Genomic DNA, 19,607 nt, shown 5'->3' with positions numbered 1-19,607 from the left:
GGAGAAGCTTGCTAAAAAGCAGTATTTTTTGTTTGTTAAATTGGGCCATCCCTGAATCACAGGCTGCACTGAATGCTTCGGGGGATACAAATTTTGTTCTCCAAGACCAAGAAGATGATCAGAAATTCTGGACTTAGTGGGGAGAAAATAATCATATATTATGTGACCTTTTTAATCATAAACTATAGAGGGCGCTTCAGAATGTTGTTTGTAACATTTATGCCACAAGAGGGCGCTTTTCTTTGTATATAAACACACTGCTGGCACATGTGGGGACCATTTCCCAATAAGATGTCATCCAAGGATGTTAGTGCAATCATGGGGAGGAGTTCAAACTACTAATAAGTAAGTGATATCATTTCACATATTTTCACAACTCTATTTCACAACTCATAACTTTGTACTAGTTGTTTACCTCCTGTTTCTGTGCCATTGCCCAGTTTACTCATAAAATAACTTCAAGCCAAGGAAACATTTCTACAAGTGCAAGTAGTCCAACTATGAACTGAATTCCTTAAAGCTCTTATGAAGGGTTGCAAATTAAATAGTAGATAGTACAGTTATAATATAACAGGCAATGCATGTGCGCTGCAACTTTTTTGTTGAACAGCTGTAGGCAACGGCTGAGGTTTTTCTTCAATACAGGCATGTCACATGGTAGTAACACTCTTGTTCCCAGCTGACTAAAAACCGTAGACCTTGTATTAAAATCGCAAATACTTAGTCTATGGCTATGCACCTCATTCAACAGCAAGCGCTTGAGCAATGGGTATTTGCGAAAAGGTCTATTGTGGTCCAGTGGTTAGATTGCAAGACTTGCACTCACAAAGTTGTGGGTTCGAATCTGGATAACTTTCCGTATCCTGGCTGCCACCACTTTTTCACTCACTTTTACAAAAAATAGATATCTAATTGAGGTAAATTAGATACTATATTATTTCATATCAAATGAAAAAGTGAAAACAGAATCTTTTCCTAAGTATTGTCGTCTAGGTACTGAATCACAGTTTCTTGATTTGTGCAGATCAGAGCCGTCAAACCAATGTTTATATGAGAGAGATTGGCTGTTGCCAGCTGGGCGTTTATATCCCCTTGTGGGAGTTTCCCAAGTTCTGTTGACGGAAAGATCATCCAAACAAACAAACAACTGAGCTCAGCATTTTCCAAGTTATATTTCTAGAGTTCCAACAGAACTGGAAGAGACAAAATGGCTACCTCTCTTAACAAATTGTCCATGAGACGAGTTACATTACAGGAACAATGATAGTCGTGTCAATTTATTAGGTTTACACAGACGACAAAACATAACTTCCAAAATACATACACATATAATGATGTAGGTTAAGGTACAGGGTCAAGGTCATTTTTAAATGTGACATGTTTCTGTTTAAAGGCAGTGGACACTATTGGGTAACGAGTAACCGGGAGAGGTTGATAGCATAAAACATTGTGAGAAACGGCTCCCTCTGAAGTGAGGTAGTTTTCGAGCAAGAAGTAATTTTCCACCGATTTGATTTTGAGACTTCAGATTTAGAATTTGAGGTCTCGAAATCAAGCATCTGAAAGCACACAACTTCATGCGACAAGGGTGTTTTTTGTCTTTCATAGTCATCTCACAACTCCTACGACCAATCTCAAGCTCAAATTTTCACAGGTTCGTTATTTTATGCCTATGTGGAGATACAGCAAATAAGAAGACTGGTCTTTGACAATTACCAACAGTGTCCAGTGTCTTTAAACTGAACTTTTAAGTACAAAAAAATAATAATTTCAATTTTTTAAACATCTTTAAATTCACCAGGGCAAAACTTTATTGAGCAATTCTGTTGAAAATGTTTGCTTACACCAGATTGTTGTTCAGCCAGTAACCTGATTATGCCGAGTTTATTTCAATGAAAGCTTTATGAAGCCCCTTGTTAAACCATGGCTTCAGTTTTGACTTCCGACTTACCTTCTAGCCACAAGTTTGAAAACCTCGTACCCCAAGCAAACATTTTCAAAATATCTGACAACGCCCAATCCCAATTGTTTTGAAATAAAAACCAGTAAGTGAAAAAATACATTGACTTAGTCCTTGTTTCTTCAGGAAAAAATCACACTTAAGATTCGACAAAGTGCCGACATATTTTTAAACAATGGACAAACAAGACCTGAATAATTACTTCAAAGTCAGAAACAAAAAATACCTGTAGCTTTGCTTTCCCTGAAAGATCCTTAAAATGTTTGCAAGTCATATTGGGTTGACTGTAATTTCATGGCAGCCAACTTCCTGTCGTGCCAAAGTGCTATTTAAAAAAAGGAACAACACAAATGATGATATTCAAAATGAATGGAAGATTCCATTCTCCAGAAGTAGTCTTGCCCGGGCAGGGCTGAAAATCAAGGACTACTGCCCCATGGTCACAATCGACTATTCCATTATTAGGCCTGGATGCACTGACAATCATGAGCGTAACAGCAGCTAAGAGGGCCAAATTTCTAAAGCTGCTTGAACACAAAAAGTAGCCAAGCATAACAAAATTACGCTTATCAAAATATGGTTACCAGCCAAACTATGGTTACCAGCCAAACTACCATGTCACAAGTATAATTTGTAACTGTTATCCTGCTCATTTCTGGTTAGCAGACAACTGTTTTAAAGCAATATTTTCTGTTTAAGCAGCTCTATGAAATTGGGCCCATGTTTGGGCAGTTAGTGGTTGATGGTCGCATGAGGCTGCGTCGTGACGCAGTGTACCCCAACAAGTGCCCCATTGCTAGGCAGCAGTGAGGGGACAAAATGGATTGGCCAATTTCTCTCAAACAGCAAGAGGAAATATTTGTCACTGCTCTTAACAAAAGGTGATAAAAAAAACGTTTAAACATCGGACAATTGTGAAGTGAAAAGAACAGGGGGGAAGTAAACAAAGACCCACTGAGGTCACATTTCAGAGAGCTGACCAACAACATTTTGATTGTAAAACCATAGAGGTTAAACCCATGTCAGATTTTGTAAAATGTTTAGGAGCTCGTCAGTCATACAAGGTGGTCCATTGAAAGGGGTTAAAGTTGCATCTCCCAATATTTCACCTAAAGACCATTTTTCCTCTGAACAAATTTTGAAAGATAATGCTGTTTGAAAAATGACAAAACTAAAAATATACGCCTTGCATATTTCATTAATTTTTCTTGTTGATGCAAACTGTTCCAAATTCACCACTTCTGGTCAGTCCTGTCATGAATTTTATTGCTTTGTGAAATCGGCCCCAGGTCCTGACACTACTCTAGTGTATCTTTTAGAGTTTTATAGTTTTGTTTTTCAAAACAGTTTTTTTTCTTCAGTGTCTAAAAGTAAGTTTGCATTTTTCCTGAACTAAACGCAAATAGCTTTCTAAGATTTAAATATACTTATTACCATCAATTTGGATTTTAATGCTGTTGGCGGACTGGGCCCAATTTCTTAGAGCCGCCTTAGCACAAAGCAACTACACTTACCCAAATAAGATTACCAGCCACAATGTCATTTCAAATGTGACATTAGTGACTGGTTTCCTGCTTATTTTTGCTAAGCAGAAACTTAAGCAATATTTTCTGCTTAATTTAATCAAGTAGCTCTTTGAAATTGGGCGCTGATGTCAACAGAGTACCAGTCCAAAACACAAACTGAATGACACTCGAGCTGGTAACCTATTTCTGCTTACCAGTATTTTTCTCTACGCTTAGCATATGCCAACCAGCCCTCTGAAATGGGACCCTGAATTTAATTTAGGTAATTTTTAAAGCAATACATTTTTGCTAGTTAAATAAAGGGTGTATGGTGTGGGTCATTAATTAAACACATGATAATATAATAATTAATAGCGCCTTCATAATCTAAGGTTGCACTTTTAACCTTAATATCTGTCTTAGCTCTTCTTTCTCACTTTTTTTCTTCCGTATATTTACATATTTACAAGATTACTATTATGCCTGTAATACACTTTTGGTACACTTTTTTTAAAGTTAAATTATCTTAATTTCATCTACGTAGAAACTCTGTGACAAAATTGTTAAATGATACACTGTCAACATTTTTTTTTTACTGAGAGTGCAACCTTGCTTTTAAGTAATACGGGGTGGGCACAAAATTATTGGTTTTAAACTATAATTTACGTTATCTCTTCTTTTGTTTTACTTAAAGGACTAATTAATGTGGCACTTGGAAAACGGGTCATCAAAGAAATAATTATCAAAGGTTGTACAAACTCAGAAAAATAAATTAAATACTTTTACCCGATGTTTTTATGACAGAAATAACTGTTACGTGTGTTTAAAATCCGCTTAGCACAGAAAAGTGTTGCTAAGCAGAAAGAGGCTATCAGCCAAAATGCTGTCGTTCACAATATTTATGGGTTGTGCTCCTGTTGCTTAGCAAACAAAATATGGTCAGTTGTATTTTCTGCTTAAGTGGGCCCAAGTTTTTAATCAACACAGGCACAAATCATTGATCTTTGTAGCTATAGTTGCTGCTTAATAGATTAATCTGCTTAGCAGATATCACCGGGGAACCAGTGGCAAATAATTACAAATCACATTGCATTTTGGCTGGGAACCCATTTCTACTAAAGCAAAAGTTCTTTGTGTTAAGCAGATTTTGTTGTGCAAATTGGTACCCTGCAGCCGTGCTTAATAATTAGAAACACGCTGCGGGTAACCAGTGCCTGTTTTACCACAAACAAACATCCAGGGCATTTGAGAACGTGCCACGACCTGTAACCACTATCACAAAACTAATTAATTACCTCCAATGATGTCATAAGAAGGTTGTTACTCAGTCCAAGGAAAAGGGTCCTTACTTCTTGGAAATGGGTTCCGTGCAACAACGTGGCACCTTCAGCCATTTTGTTTTATTCCGAGGTTTCATATCCATGGTGCTTGTAACAATAACAACTTAAAGAGCTCACTTTGCACACTTCAGTCGTAGTTGAGTGTACATATATATTTTAGTCCATCAGTTCAAATCTTCACTTCTCTTCCTTCGTTTTGTTCAGAGAAGCTTTTTATGTAGCAGTTCCCAGACCATCATTTTCCGGAAGTAAGGCATATCGTGCTGGCAAATGTAAAAAGAAAGGAAGAAAAACAGGAAAAATTAGCAAAGTTTTTATCATTCTGTGACATCATCATAACCTGGGACCAGGGCTCAATTTCAAAAAGCAATATAATCCATCGTAAGGCAAATTGTCAGTCACAATAGTGAATTGTATTATGACATCACAATTTACTAAGCAACAATGATTGATTTGCAGTTACTATCAATCTTGGCTCTTTGTAAAATTAACCCCTGAAGTGCTGTATTGAGTTCACTCCACGCGTTAACCCCTAACCTTTGGACTAAAGACCCGACCATATCCAACAAATTGACAACGCCAGTGTTAGCAAAACTTTTACCTGTGTGAATGTAATTCTCTTGTCTCTAGATACATAGTCGGCAAACTTGCAGGCGAACATGCCGCAGTCGCTGCCGTTCATCTGTTGCGGAATGTCCTTGGGACAGGAGAACGTCCATCCGGTGATGTCGTAGGCCGAGCCTTTCTTATCTTGGTGTTCATCAATGAGATAATCTCTGCAAAAGGGAGGGAGAAAACGAGGTATGTTGATTTTTATTATATGGGATTCAAGGGATTGCATGGTGAGGTATCAATCCGAGTCCCTTCAATCCAATTAGGAAAAAAAAAGCAGTTCCGGCAGATTTTCTACCTTCCACCAAGGTAATAGTATGGAAATATTGACTGCTATGAGGGGCACAGTTATAATTATAGGCCCTCGGTGATGTCAAAACCATGACTATGCCCAAAGCGAAGCTCAGGGCATAGCCATGATTTTGACATCACCGAGGGCCTATATTTAAACTGTTCCCCGATTATTTAAGCAGTCATTTCTTTTGTATACTGAATACAGATTCTTCTAATCAACAACACTGACTTCAGTGAAAGGTCGTCTGCGAAGAAAGGTCACGCCGTGACACGGAACGCTTGTTGTACATGTACATATCATTATCAGTACACACGAACGACCTATTTGCGACCGTTATTTTCAGGGCGGGCATAGTCAACTATGATTTATCTTGATAGAAAAAGGGGGCACAGCTATTTCCATGACTCCATTTTTAACCAATCAGATAAGAGGATTCTATATATGGGGTATATAATAGTTAATAAGCAGGACAGTTCTGTCCAGAACTGAGAAGTCTCTCGAACTTCTGAAAATCTACTCCACAGTAGTTAAATATGAAGAAAGAAAGAAGAACATAATCTACATAGCAAGTAAAACATCCGGCTATTATATTATGACTAGTCACTGAAATATTTAAAGGCATACCTAAGAGCGTCTAAGCACTTCTGATTGTGTCCACCCATAGAGTCAAAGTAGGTGATGCTCTTACGTCGAAAATCAATGGTCTGTAAATAAAAACAACAACAAAAACAATCAGTGATGTAATAGTGGCATCCAGGGATTACAGAAAATAAACTGGTCACTGGGTATGGTAATTGGATACCAGTCCTTTGAGACACCCACTGGGTGTGGTGAAGTGCAATACAAGAACTTTTACTATGTACAAGGGTGAGATTTGAGGAATGTGAAAATGACTGAAAAAGGCTCTTTCGAGGACCTAGGTTTCCCCTTATTCTAGACCTGGAATCTGTGCATCACCAAACTGCAAATTTGAACACAATGTGGACTATTTCTTTGATGACTACTTAACTTCTTTCTAGAAAATTTCAAGTCTCGAAGAGAGGATATCTCTGTTTGTATGCAACTACCCTGAAACAGGCCTCAAACTTTGCTCTTGAAGGGGCACAGCAGTTCTCTGTTAAGGGGCACTCTGTAATGTTAACTTGTATTGGAACTTTGCAAAGGACACCACAGCAAAAGCACAGGGCACCACGGCATTTGCTGTAGGTGCCGTGGGTTATTTCCGAGGCCTGCTAAAAGGATCAGAAAGAGTGATGCAGGATTTGGGCTAAGTAGTAAGAAATGAAGAGTAACTTACAGCCATACACCAATGCATCCCGAGGTGGATGGGCACCAGGATCATATCTTTGGCAAAGATGTCCGTCTTCTTCGTCCATCGGCGGAGTCCCGTCTGACCTTCCTTGAGGAGCTTGGGATAGAAGAACGTGTTGAAGCAGTGGAGAGAGTTTGGCTGCTCGGGTCTCTCCACCAGAAGGTTCATGTAGAAGTTGATGATCTGTTTTGGAGGAAGGAAAAATGTAAAAATCATTACTGGCCTGACGGAAACAAAATCGCATGGATGGAGATCTTCAACTTAGAAAAACTCTGGTGAAATGGAAGAGGGCGCCCTGACCTGAGGTAGGAGGGTCACTTATTGAAGGTCTAACTTGGTTCATAAGTACAAGCTGATCAAGGACTGAAGATACCCGAGTAGGGAAACTGATGACAAGTTTACATTGACAAACCCAAATATCAACCTCTTCCCTCACAGGTACCCATTTAAACCCCAATGTGAAGAGAAGCAATTATAGTAAAGCATCTTGCTCAGGGACACAAGTGTTGAGACAGTGGGACCTAAATCCACACTCCTATGACTTAACCACCAGAACTTGAATTTGATGACACCCTTACCTCATCGTTCAGCCAATTCAGCCCTTGTAGCGTGGCCATGTCCTTGCGTGTCAGCCGTAACCGGAAGCCCTCGGTCAGGACCTCGTTGGTCGGTTGTCCCCTGAGGGCGTTGTTGACCTCGTTCAGCATCTCTTCTGTCATCTCAGGGAGTTCTTCATCCTCCTCCTCCTCCTCCGATGATTCATCCAATGATTCAACCTCATCTTCAGAGATCTCGGGGGTGGGAGGTTCCTCGATCACGGCGGCTCGACGTTCCGCTATTTTCATATCTTCCGTAATCTGAGAAGAGGCAATTACAGCATTATTTGTTTGTTTATTTTTTTGTAACATGGCTGTAAATCCAATTTCAGGTGGGTTTTTTTAAATTATTTTAAAACCTGGCTGATAATCCAAGGAAATTTAAGGAAATCAAATGCTTGTTTCATCTTGTTGTTTTCATATTTTCTGTAATCTGAGAAGAGTAATTTCAGCGTTTAATTTTTTTTAAACATGGCTGGAAATCCAAGGAAAGGCAATTTTTAAATCACCTTGCTTTTCCAGGGATATTGAGGAAAGGTTCAAATGACAATAACAAAATAATTCAGCTGGATTTCTTCCTTCAAACTTCTTCCAAACCAAAAACACCTTAAACATAAATAAAAAAAGCTAGCTGAAACGCAAATCAGCCTTTTCAAAAAATATTAAGTGAATTTACTTTTCGACACCAACAAAAAACTTAATTTAAAGATATTGGTTTTTTCAACATTCTTTTAGACACTGTGTTCACAATGTGGAGTTGAGATTCAGAAATACTGAATAACAAATAATTTGATTAAATGTGAAATATATTGAGCACTTACCTTTTTCGAAATTTGTGCAACCTGTTCATCTCTCTGAAAAAAAAAACATTAAAAAGAGAAATATTTTAACAAAGACATTTATCGTTGATGTTAAACCTAGATTAGAGATATACATCAACAGTTTAAAAAAAAAAAATGGTAATGAATAAATAAACTTTCTTTCCCTTGAGCCAAACAAAATCTCTAAGATTTTAAATGATTGATCCTCAAGCTCGGCCAGTCTTGTCGAATCATGTACTTAAAAAGACAAAACTTACTTGATGTTTGTAGACGTTAACAGTCGCTCTTTCCTTCTCAACATTTTTATCATGTACTCGAACACTGCTCTCAAACCGGTCCTTCCTATAAATAAATAATTCAAATGACACCGATGAATATTGATAAAATCCCTTTCAAAAAAACCTTGTTAAAATGATGCAAATAATCAATCAATCAATCAATCAATCAATCAATCAATCAATCAATCAATCAATCAATCAATCAATCAATCAATCAATCAATCATAACGTTTGTATGGTGTCATATTCCAACAATCATTGCTCATAGCCGTACAGTAAGCTCTTGTAAACAGGTGAAATTTGAGAGGCATCTTAAAAACATGTATTGTAGGTGATTGTCTGTATTGTTACTATGAGAAAGACTGTTCCGTATCCTGGGGGCTGCATTAGAAAAGGGGTGGTCACCCCAACTGCTCCCACTCTCTGGAACAATCTCCCCCATCACATTTATTCTATCAACTCCTTTAAAGGGAAGGTACACTATTGGTAATTTGCAATGACCAGTGTTCTCACTTGGTAAATGTATCTCAACATATGCATAAAATAACAAACCTGTGAAAATTTGAGCTCAATTGGTCATCGGAGTTGGAAGAAAATGATGAAAGAAAAAACACCCTTGTTGGACGAATTTGTCGCTTTCAGATAGGAGTAAAAGACTTCTAGCTAGAAGTCTTTTATTATTTTAGTGAGAAATCACCTCTTTCTCAAAATCTACTTTGCTTCAGAGGGAGTCGTTTCTCACAATGTTTTATACTATCAACAGCTCTCCAATGCTTACCAAGTCAGTTTTTATTAAAGTTAATATTTGTTTTGAGTAATTACCAAACGTGTACCTTCCCTGTAAATCATACAAAAGTGCCATGAAAACCCACCTCTTCTCTTTACAGCATTAATTACCTTGCTTGTGTGTTAATCATTCAGTCAATTGTACATAATTTGACAGGTTATTTATTTGAGTAAAGCCCCTAGAATATATAACTATATATTAGGCGCTATATAAATTGAATATATTATGTTATTATTAACTGTGTTTGCTTCTATGAATGAATAATGCAGAGTTGTCCAAACTAGAGTGTTAGTTCCAAGATATTTTATGGTAGGTCAGTAGGGTGGTCAGGTATGCTGGACCACAGGAATTCAGACATCGGTACATGAGCCGCATGATCTTGGTTTGAATTTGTGACTAATATTTATCCCCAATACTTACAGATCTTTGACCCAGTCTTGCAGTGCATATGGTGACGAGGTTAAGCTTCGTTCGAATGCCGTCAGCTGAGATAATTCTCTTGAGGAGGTGGATGGCTTGGGGGCTGGCTTGACCGCGACGATGATCGGTGACTCGGACCGACTGAAATCTGACACATCAAAGTGGTGAGAACATTTTTAGACACAATTGGGCAAAATTTCTGAAAAAGGAATTAAATAATAAGTGTTGTGGCTATGATTTAGCTTGAATAAAATGTTGGTGGCCACTCAAAAGAAAGTGCCACACAAACTCTTTTCCAACAAAAAATTTGTCAGGACTTTGAAAAGCAGCAAGCCACATAGTGGCAAAACTAAAAGTTACATGCAGACAATGTTTAATAAAGCTAATAAAAAGTAGAAATTTAAATCATATTTTGAGGGGACCAGGTCATGTCGTTTGTGAATAACAGGGAAATTTGGGTGGTAATCTTCATTTTTGCAAAACAAAAATATTGACTCTGTCCAGTTCCACATGCATGGTCAGATGTTGATGTAAAGAACAAATTGTTTGGCTGTAGAGTAAAGAATCTGTCACATTCTGTCACATTTAGCTCCTTTGTTGTGAACTCCAACTTAATAGATGTTAAGGTTTGAATCTCATCCGGGTATATGCCTGTGATTTTTTATACACAGAATTCAGGAAAGTACTGAGAAAACAGTGCTAACACACATCGGTGTATTATGGGTTAAACCAAAGTTAATGAACTATTAATGTACCTTACAAGTAAAAGACAGCACACAGAAAAACCACGACAATTAACACAGCCAAATAGTAAAATTTGCAAAAAATCTGTCACATTGATTGATTGGAAGGAGTACCAGGGTCTATAGGCATTAACTTACTGGGTTGGGCGGGCGTGGCTACGGTGTGCCTGCTAGAGTACGGCGTAGCGCTAGGACTAAGTTCCGAGACAGGTGCATGAAGGCGTAGTCTGGCAGCTTCCCGGATCTCCTGTTGGGTGTTGTACTCATGTGGGAGGACTCTGGTTCGGTGAAGCGTCTTCTCCTCTGGGATCTTGGGTCTAGCGATGACGGAACCCAGTTCGGTTGATTCTTGGATTCTCCTATAAGCATTTTCAGGTTGAATAAAAGAAAAAATTACTTGAACGTGCTCTCTTCGGATTAACGTGCGGGTGCTCTATTAACTGAAGTATATACGCTGATGTTGGAAGTCTCTTGAAAAACAATAAGTAATTCTGAAAACTGTTTAAGCTTCTGGGCGAAGGTTTTGTGCTTGCTTTCCATGAGGCTTTTTTTTGTCCAGGACTTTTAAAATGGCTCTATATGCAACTTTCAAAGTAAGCCAATATCAACTTACAACATTTCTTGACAAAACACAAAACTTTTTGTCGTTTTCACAAAAATGATGATCACAGGTTTTGTTGTACGGTATGTAGAGGAAACATCTATTCACGGTACCCGCTGCCAAAAACATACATGTAGGATTCGAACTGCCTCTACCTACCGTGCAACCTCGGTAGTCTAGTTGGTAAGACACTGCTCTAGAATTGCAAGGGCCATGGGTTCGAATCCCACCCGAGTAACATCCCTGTGATATTTTTTCACAGGACTCGGGAAAGTACTGAGTATACAGTGCTAACACACATCGGTGTATGGGTAAAAACCAAAATCAATATTCTTTATCCCCGATGCAAATTTGACATCTATTATATCTATTCACTAGTTTTGGAATAAGCACAATAATAGTCAATTGGCACATTCTGGGGGTTCAATCATTTGCAACCGTGTGCCCATGGGAATGTTCTGATGGGAATTAATTTACTCTTGCAAAAGACAATGACCATTCTCTTTAAAGACTCTGGACACTATTGGTAATTGTCAAAGACTAGTCTTCTCACTTGGTGTATCTCAACATATGCATAAAATAACAAACCTGTGAAAATTTGAGCTTGATTGGTCGATGGAGTTGCGAGATAACTATGAAAGAAAAAAAACACTTGCCACACGAAGTTGTGTGCGTTTAGATGGTTGATTTCGAGACCTCAAATTCTAAACTTGAGGTCTCGAAAGCAAACTCATGGAAAATTACTTCTTTCTCGAAAACTACGTTACTTCAGAGGGAGCCGTTTCTCACAATGTTTTAAACCATCAATCTCTCCCCAATACTCGTCACCTAGTAAGGTTTTATACCAATAATTATTTTGAGTAATTACCAATAGTGTCCACTGCCTTTTAAAAGTACATAATAAGGATGACATTTTTATTCAAATGTTACCGTTTGGCGGTGTTTCTCGTCATGGTTTCCTGCGTGCTGTCTTTTACTTGCAAGGTGGAGTTCATAGCAAAGGAACTAACGTTAGCCGTTGTAAACTGCTGCAGTAAATGCTGGTAATTCTGAAGCTGATCTAAACGCACACACTGCAGAAAATGATCGGGGTAGGATACAGTGGTTACAAAATACCAAAGACTTATTTTTTTTTAGAATGTAGACTTCAGAAGAATGGTATCTAAAGGGCTTGAAGTTAATACTGGACCACCACAGACCCGAGGCCATTGATTTTAGCCCCCATTCGGCACAAGTCTAAGGTCGTGTCCGAATTGGTGGCTATGGCTGCGGCTACGACCGTTGCCTAGGGTGTTGCTAAGGGCGTCCTATACTTCAATGCATGACGACGCGGCGATCCGGCCGTAGTCGTAGCCTTAGCCGCCAATTCGGATACGGTCTTATTCTCACATTTTCTTTATCCATTTGTTTAATTATAAACATATATTGCACCTAATTTCACTTTCCCAACAATATAATTTAGCCATAATCTGTGTTAAAGCAATCGCACGACATCGGTAAACAGTATTGTCCAAAGGCCCACACTTCGTGTATCACAACTTACATTTTTAGGCTCAATTGGTCATCAGGAAAAAATATCAGGAAAACCCACCCTTGTTTCTGCACGTTTCGCCATGTCATGACATGTGTTTAAAATAAATCTGTTATTCTCGATATCAAGAATTGATAATTGTTTTAATGTTTTCTCAAAAACTAAATTTCATGGAATAATATTTCAAGGGAAGTCTTTCACCATTACCTTCTGTAAACCTGTAAGTTATTTGTAAATCTGTGAACTTTTAATTTTTGTTCTGTTCAGAAAGTGTCCAATGGCTTTAAAACTTGACTATTTGAAGAAACAGAAACGCGCAAAGTAAAACTCAATTTAGTTGAGACCAACTTGAGACTTGCACAGTCTGTTGCAGTAATCTTGCGGCGACTTCAAATAGAAATAGTTCATTAAGTGGCTATGGCTGTAATGACCAATAGCCTGATCTAGCCATAGCCGCAGCCAAATCTATTAATCCATGGTCGACTATACCTCACTGGCTGTTGACTGACTCCTTCCCCCATCCGATGATACACTGCTTTTCCGTATGTGGGTTTGAGGGAACAATTTTTGGTTGACAGAGGAGTAAGAGTTTCCGATGGATGGCGGGGCTGCTTGGGTTGGTAGAGGCCCCTGGTGTCTGGGTCCATTATTTGGACGACTGGATATCATCTTCCTGCAAAAACACAAATTTTTAATCATGATTGAAATTAATTTCATAATTTTGACTATGACGATACCATTCACAACTAAATCAAGGAAAACCAGGTGATACTTTTTTATTCAAAATTTGATTAAAAGTAAATATCTTTTCTTTTGCCTCAGGTACAAAAACACGAAGGTGTAACTATCATTCAGATGATAGATTGTGATACTAGTTGAAACAACCACCCCAGGCCTTGGACTTTGCTCTTGAAGGAGTGCAGCAATTTCCCTCTGGTAAGGGACACTTCTTTGTATTGAAACTTTGCAAACGGCAAAGGAATAGGACTCCGAGGCAATAAACCGATTGCGTGCTAGATTTGAATATTGTCTAGTACATTGACTTGCATGATCACAATTACCACTTACCTTTGAATTCCTAGAGCCAGTTGCTTCGTCAAATGATTCGGGGCAAGCTTTTGCATAGTGAACATGCATACACAATTCTGAATGAGTGTGTATGGCACAATGGTACCAGGGTTTGCTCACATCTGGAGGTTGCTATGCAAAAGCTTCCTCAAAACATTTGACATAGCAACTGTCTGTATAGTCTGAAGAATTCAAATGTAAGCGGTAACTTGTGACTAGAAGCAAGTCAATGTACCAGACATTATTCAAGTCTAACTAGCAGAAGGCTTGTTGCTATGGGTGCCGTGGGTTAAAGGAACACGTTGCCTTGGATCGGTCGAGTTGGTCTTTGAAAAGCGTTTGTAACTGTTTGTTATAAAATGCATATGGGTAGGAAGGTGTTGTAAAAGTAGAATACAATGATCCACACAAATTTGCCTCGAAAATGCACCGTTTTCCTTTTACCTCGTCGACTAACACGGTCGGCCATTTATGGGAGTCAAATGTTTTACTCTTGAAGGAGCGCAGCAATATTCCTCTGGTAAGGGATACTTCTTTGTGGAAAATTTGTTTTGAAACTTTACAAAAAGCACACTGGTAAAGGCACAGGGAACCATGGCAAATGCTGTGCGTGCGGGTGGTAAACTGGAGGTAAAGGGCGCAAGTGCTGATTTCTTTACACTACCGGTGTAAGCATAAAAACTTGCTAAGCACAGACAAATTTTGCTTAACAGAAACTGGTTACTAACTAAAATTTCATAAAGTTTTCACTGTTGCCCCACTAATTTTTTTGATAAGCAAAGAAATGTGCTAAGTAGTATTGTCTGCTAAACAGCTTTATAAAATCAGCCCTGATCAGCTGCTTTCTTACCTATTAACAGGTTTTGGATGATTCTTTGACCGGCAGGATGCGCTACTGTAACTGGATGAGTTAGGATCTGCCAACTGGTGGTGAGTTGCTTTTGACGTTCGACCATCCTCACAATCTCTTGATGAGAGGGCGTTGCCTCTCCTTGTATCTAAAATCAGATTCAAAATGATAACTCAATGAAAAACCAATGTTCACGACACCACTATTTTGATCAGTCCGCCCTACATTTCACAACTCTGCTACAACTGATGTATCTTGATTTAAACAAATATTATTTAAATGTGGATTAACTTTTGCTGATCTGAAAAACAGTAATTCAGTTCAAAACCTGTGCAGTTGAATGGTTTCAAATGGTCGGCCATCACACTGAAAAATGGTAGTAGGAGTAAGAGGGTTTAAGGAATCAATATTGATGAACATTCATGAATATTCATGATTCTCACCTGGTCCTTGCGGATGTTTCCTTCTGTCCCTTGGGCCCGCCTTCTCCCTGATGGGTTGCTTGGATGCGGCGACTTTGGGTCTCTGATGCAGTGGGCGCCTCCGTAAAACCTGCGGCAAAATAAACATCATTAGGATAACCAATCTTCATCCCTAGCTGGTAAAATGTAAGCCAGCTTTTTAACGTAACCCTCCCACAGTTTGACCACTCAATATCATGTGGTTATGAGTGATAGCTGTATTGATAGCATGTGGTGAATGCATCTTCACAATACACAGATATGTATGTGCACACTTGTTTCATCATACACGAACTGTAGTTCAAATTTGTTTGGTCAGCTCTTGGAAAAGCAGGCAGGGGTTAACTGTTGCACTTTGTTTCTTCCATCTACATTCTGGGAAACATTCAAGATGGCATTTATTAGGTGCTTTTAAACATTTTATCAAAGCGCCTTACACTGTATGCTTCCTGAAACAATCTTAATTCCTGTGGAGTATGCAGCACCAGTAGCCATATTGGCATACAGGTTGCGAAATCATTCACACCAACAGTCTCTACCCTAACAAGTACCCATTTACTCCTGGGTGATGAGTAGCAATTACATATCTTGCACAAGGAAATAAATGGCACGACCGGGATTCGAACCCATACTCTGATGACTCAGCCATCAAAAATAAGTATTTTACCTGTTCAGGGTTTTCTTGCACTGGTTCTTGGGTCACTGATGTGTGGTTTTCATATCCATTTTGCATGTCGACCGGACGGTAGAAGTAGTTCTCACCGAATGTCGTGGCTTTCTGCTTTATCCAATTAGCAACTTTGATGATGGGACTGGTGGCTTCTTCTGTTGTAGAAGCACACAAAAAATCCATTTCTAAAAACATTTTTATGACTGCATAATTTCATTTTTTTTTATTCACTTTTATTTTCATTAATTATTTGCTCCACCAGTTCTTGATTATAAATTTTGTACAAAGGTTTTTTATATTATTCTCCTTTTTTCAACGACATGGCAATATGTTGATTTAAATAGAATTAAACTGTCAGAAGGTAGGAAAATGTAGCGTAGCGCTGCCAACGTGTGCATCTTAAAGCCAGTGAGATAACTTGAATTACATTCAACATAATGGGGGAAAAGTGCTCATAATCAGGGAGATTTTCAAGTTTGGAAAGATTGGTTGGTTTTAAAGACAATGGACACTATTGGCAATTGTCAAAGACCAGTCTTCTCACTTAGTGTATCTCAACATACGCATAAAATAACAAACCTGTGAAAATTTGAGCTCAATCGGTTGTTGAAGTTGCGAGATATTAATGAAAGAAAAAAACACCATAGTCACACGATGTTATGTGCTTTCAGATGCTTGATTTCGAGACCTCAAGTTCTAAATCTGAGGTCTCGAAATCAAATTCGTGGAAATGTACTTCTGCCTCGAAAACTGCTTTACTTCAGAGGGAGCCGTTTCTCACAATGTTTTATACTATCACCCTCTCCTTATTGCTTGTTACCAAGTAAGGTTTTATGCCAATAATTATTTTGAGTAATTACCAATAGTGTCCACTGCCTTTAAGGGAACTTTCTGCATTTAACAGGAAGAGTTGGCAGCGTTGATAATTTCAGGATGTCACAACCGCCAAGTCAATACAGTAAGGTTAAAAGAGCTGTGGCCGTCATTCCTTGGGCTCAATTTTATGGCTCTGCTAACTTTAGACTGGTGCTCTCATTGCCACCAATCTCTGTTTACAGAGTTAGTGTTCAGTTCTGTTCCAGCTATGAAAGCGCCCGAAGTTTATTCAAACTACCTCTAGCTACCAGGCAATCGGTGGTCTAGTTGGTATGACACTGCTCTAGAATTGCAAAGGTCGTGGGTTCGAATCCCACCCAAGTAAAAAATATGCATATATGATTTTTTTCACAGAACTAGGGGAATGCCGAGTATACAGTGTCGAGTATACAGCGCTAACACACATCGGTGTACATGTATATGCCCCATGGGAAAATAAAAAATTTATATTCTTTACCCCTGATGCAAATTTAACATCTATTGAACAGAAGATTATTGAAAAACAAATTTATTATGTCATTTTAAACATGATTATTGATCGGGGCAAGATGAGGAACCTTTAGTTGGCAAGGGGTTCCTATGATGATTCTAAGATGTTTTGTCTTCATATGAACTCACCGTGGCTGTGTTTGCTTCGTTTGGCCTGTGGTGTCTCCAGGATATCCTGTTCCACATGCTGTCTGTCGCTGCTACAAAAAGGGAACAAGACCATTTTAACATCGGAATTAAAATAGGTTTACAAGTCTCAACCTCATTGTTTGATATTGAAATCATTTGAAAATCATTGTGTCAGTATGATATAATATGAATATAGTAGAAATATCCTCAAATCACAAGACAAAGAAAACATAACAGTGTCAAAAAATGCTGAAAGGTTTTAATTGCAGTGTGACAGTTCATAGTTTTAAGTTAATAAAAACTGCTGTTTCGCCGGGGAGATTGTGTAGTGCACTCTTTCATTTGAGTAGACAACATTAATTATATAAAATTTATAAATAAATGTCCAAGTATAGTATTTCCGACTCTTGCTATGTAGCCAAGTGGAACTGCCTCTGCTTATACTGCCTACATATGTTTGAATCCTTGCTGAGAAAATTTTTGTTCAATCCCAACAAACATCCCCCAAAACAAGAATTTTTATTCCTCCTAGAAGAGAACAGACACAGGAGAAGAGTTTTTGTATCACGCTACCACTTTTTCATACGATATGAAATATCATCTTCAAGTACGCGCTAATCCTCCAATCAGATTGGCAGAATGGAGTGGTGATAAAAACCTATATTGCACGGCTAATATCACTACCATGCGTCTTGTGTGTTCTATGTCACGCGCCAAGTTTGCTTGAAGATAAATACGTTATCACACGCGCTCGTGGAAATACGAAAAAATATAGCGCGTCTGCGTTCCATATCCAACTCAGCCTTCGGCCTTGTTGGATATGGGACGCAGAAGCGCTATATTTTTCCGTATTCCACTCGCGCTTGTGTGATTACTTATAATATATCCAATTTACCTCACTGAGACCCTTTTTGTAAAAATGAGTGAAAAGTTGTGGCAGGAAACGGAAAGTTATCCCAGACAGGATTAAAATGTAAACACTACTAAAATTAGTAATTTCTAAGTAAAATACTGGTTTTTTTTTTGGTTTTTTTTGTGGTTCTCAATGATTTATTTTACAGGGAAATTGCAATATAGGCCTAGAAAAATAGAATTTTTCAGATAATTTTCCCAACAAACCTTTTTTGGTAAATTTTCTGTTTCAAGCCACGTCTTGTTCATTTGATATGAAATAGTTTAGATAGTATCTAATTTACCTAAATGAGATATCCCTTTTTGTAAAAATGAGTGAAAAAGTGGTGGCAGGCTGCAGAAAGGTATCCACTATTTTACCAATTAATTCAGTGAAATAGGCCTACTGTTACTTCACTTTTTGGATAAAATAATAATTAATTAGCCTAACTTAAAGCCATTGGACCCTTTCGGTTAAGGAAAAAAAAAAAGAAAATTCACAGATTTACAAATAACTTACAGGGTTTAAAGAAGGCAATGGTGAAAGACTTCTCTTGAAATATTAGTCCATGAAATGCTTTACTTTTTATATAGAAGTTGTGGTACACAAAGTGTGGGCCTTGGGCAACACTGTTTACCGAAGGGTCCAATGGACCAATGGCTTTAAGTTTAACTTAATTTAAATGTTTGTTAGTTTGACGTGTTTAATTTTAAGCTTTTTTAACTTTAGTGTTATTAGACCTAATACAACTCTTTAACCTTGCAAAATCGGATAAGTGATCGCAATGCAAGGTTTGCAATATTTAGAGATAATATAATGAGTGCCTCGTATTGTGTCGGAAATACATGCTTATACCATACTTTGATTATGGCGGATACACAATGCTTTGCAAACTACGATCCTAAAAATACCTTCCCCAACTGCGTTTTCTCTGTCCAGAACCCGAAGGCGTCCCGTCAGAACCAATCCAAGTTCTGAAGGCAGACGTTATTTTGGACACCATCAGGACAACAATTGAGACATCGGAGTGTACGGTCAAAACACGACTCCAGTTTCTTCTTTTTTATAAATGTTGCGCTTTTTTCTTGTGTGTCGTTTTCCTGTGTATAATGGCCGACAATGCCGTAAGTACGCATGCGTAGAAGGGTCATCGGTGTTAATTGACATAAACTTCCACCAGTCTCTCCCAAACATGATATCCCTGCTGCTCGAGCGCGAAATAATTTAAAAATAAGCACACATTTGAATATTGAATTAAATAAAAGAACACTTTGAGCATTACCTAATTATTTTGTTATGATTGATTGAATTTTAAACGACGCTTTTCATGACGACTGATAAACTGTTGATGTTGACTGGAGCATGACATGA

The 19,607-nt window shown here is 38.2% G+C and overlaps 1 protein-coding gene across 1 annotated transcript; it reads right to left on the bottom strand.

Moving 5' to 3' along the window:
- Window positions 1-1,244: 1,244 nt before the first annotated feature.
- On the bottom strand, window positions 1,245-19,355 carry LOC139948873 (uncharacterized). The gene is made up of 16 exons (XM_071947228.1): window positions 19,148-19,355; window positions 17,345-17,415; window positions 15,848-16,005; window positions 15,163-15,271; window positions 14,720-14,867; window positions 13,291-13,474; window positions 12,201-12,343; window positions 10,808-11,028; window positions 9,927-10,074; window positions 8,699-8,783; window positions 8,442-8,474; window positions 7,603-7,881; window positions 7,010-7,207; window positions 6,337-6,416; window positions 5,407-5,581; window positions 1,245-5,068 (listed from the first exon to the last, which is right to left on the bottom strand). The coding sequence occupies exons 1-16, from the start codon at window positions 19,237-19,239 to the stop codon at window positions 5,006-5,008; spliced, it is 2,187 nt and encodes a 728-aa protein (XP_071803329.1). The 5' UTR covers window positions 19,240-19,355; the 3' UTR covers window positions 1,245-5,005.
- Window positions 19,356-19,607: the final 252 nt, after the last annotated feature.

Source organism: Asterias amurensis, chromosome 16 (genome assembly GCF_032118995.1).
Source record: "Asterias amurensis chromosome 16, ASM3211899v1".
Classification (NCBI taxonomy): Eukaryota; Metazoa; Echinodermata; class Asteroidea; order Forcipulatida; family Asteriidae; genus Asterias; species Asterias amurensis.
Note: the sequence above shows the minus strand (reverse complement) of the source record. Positions and strands in the feature narration are given on the sequence as shown.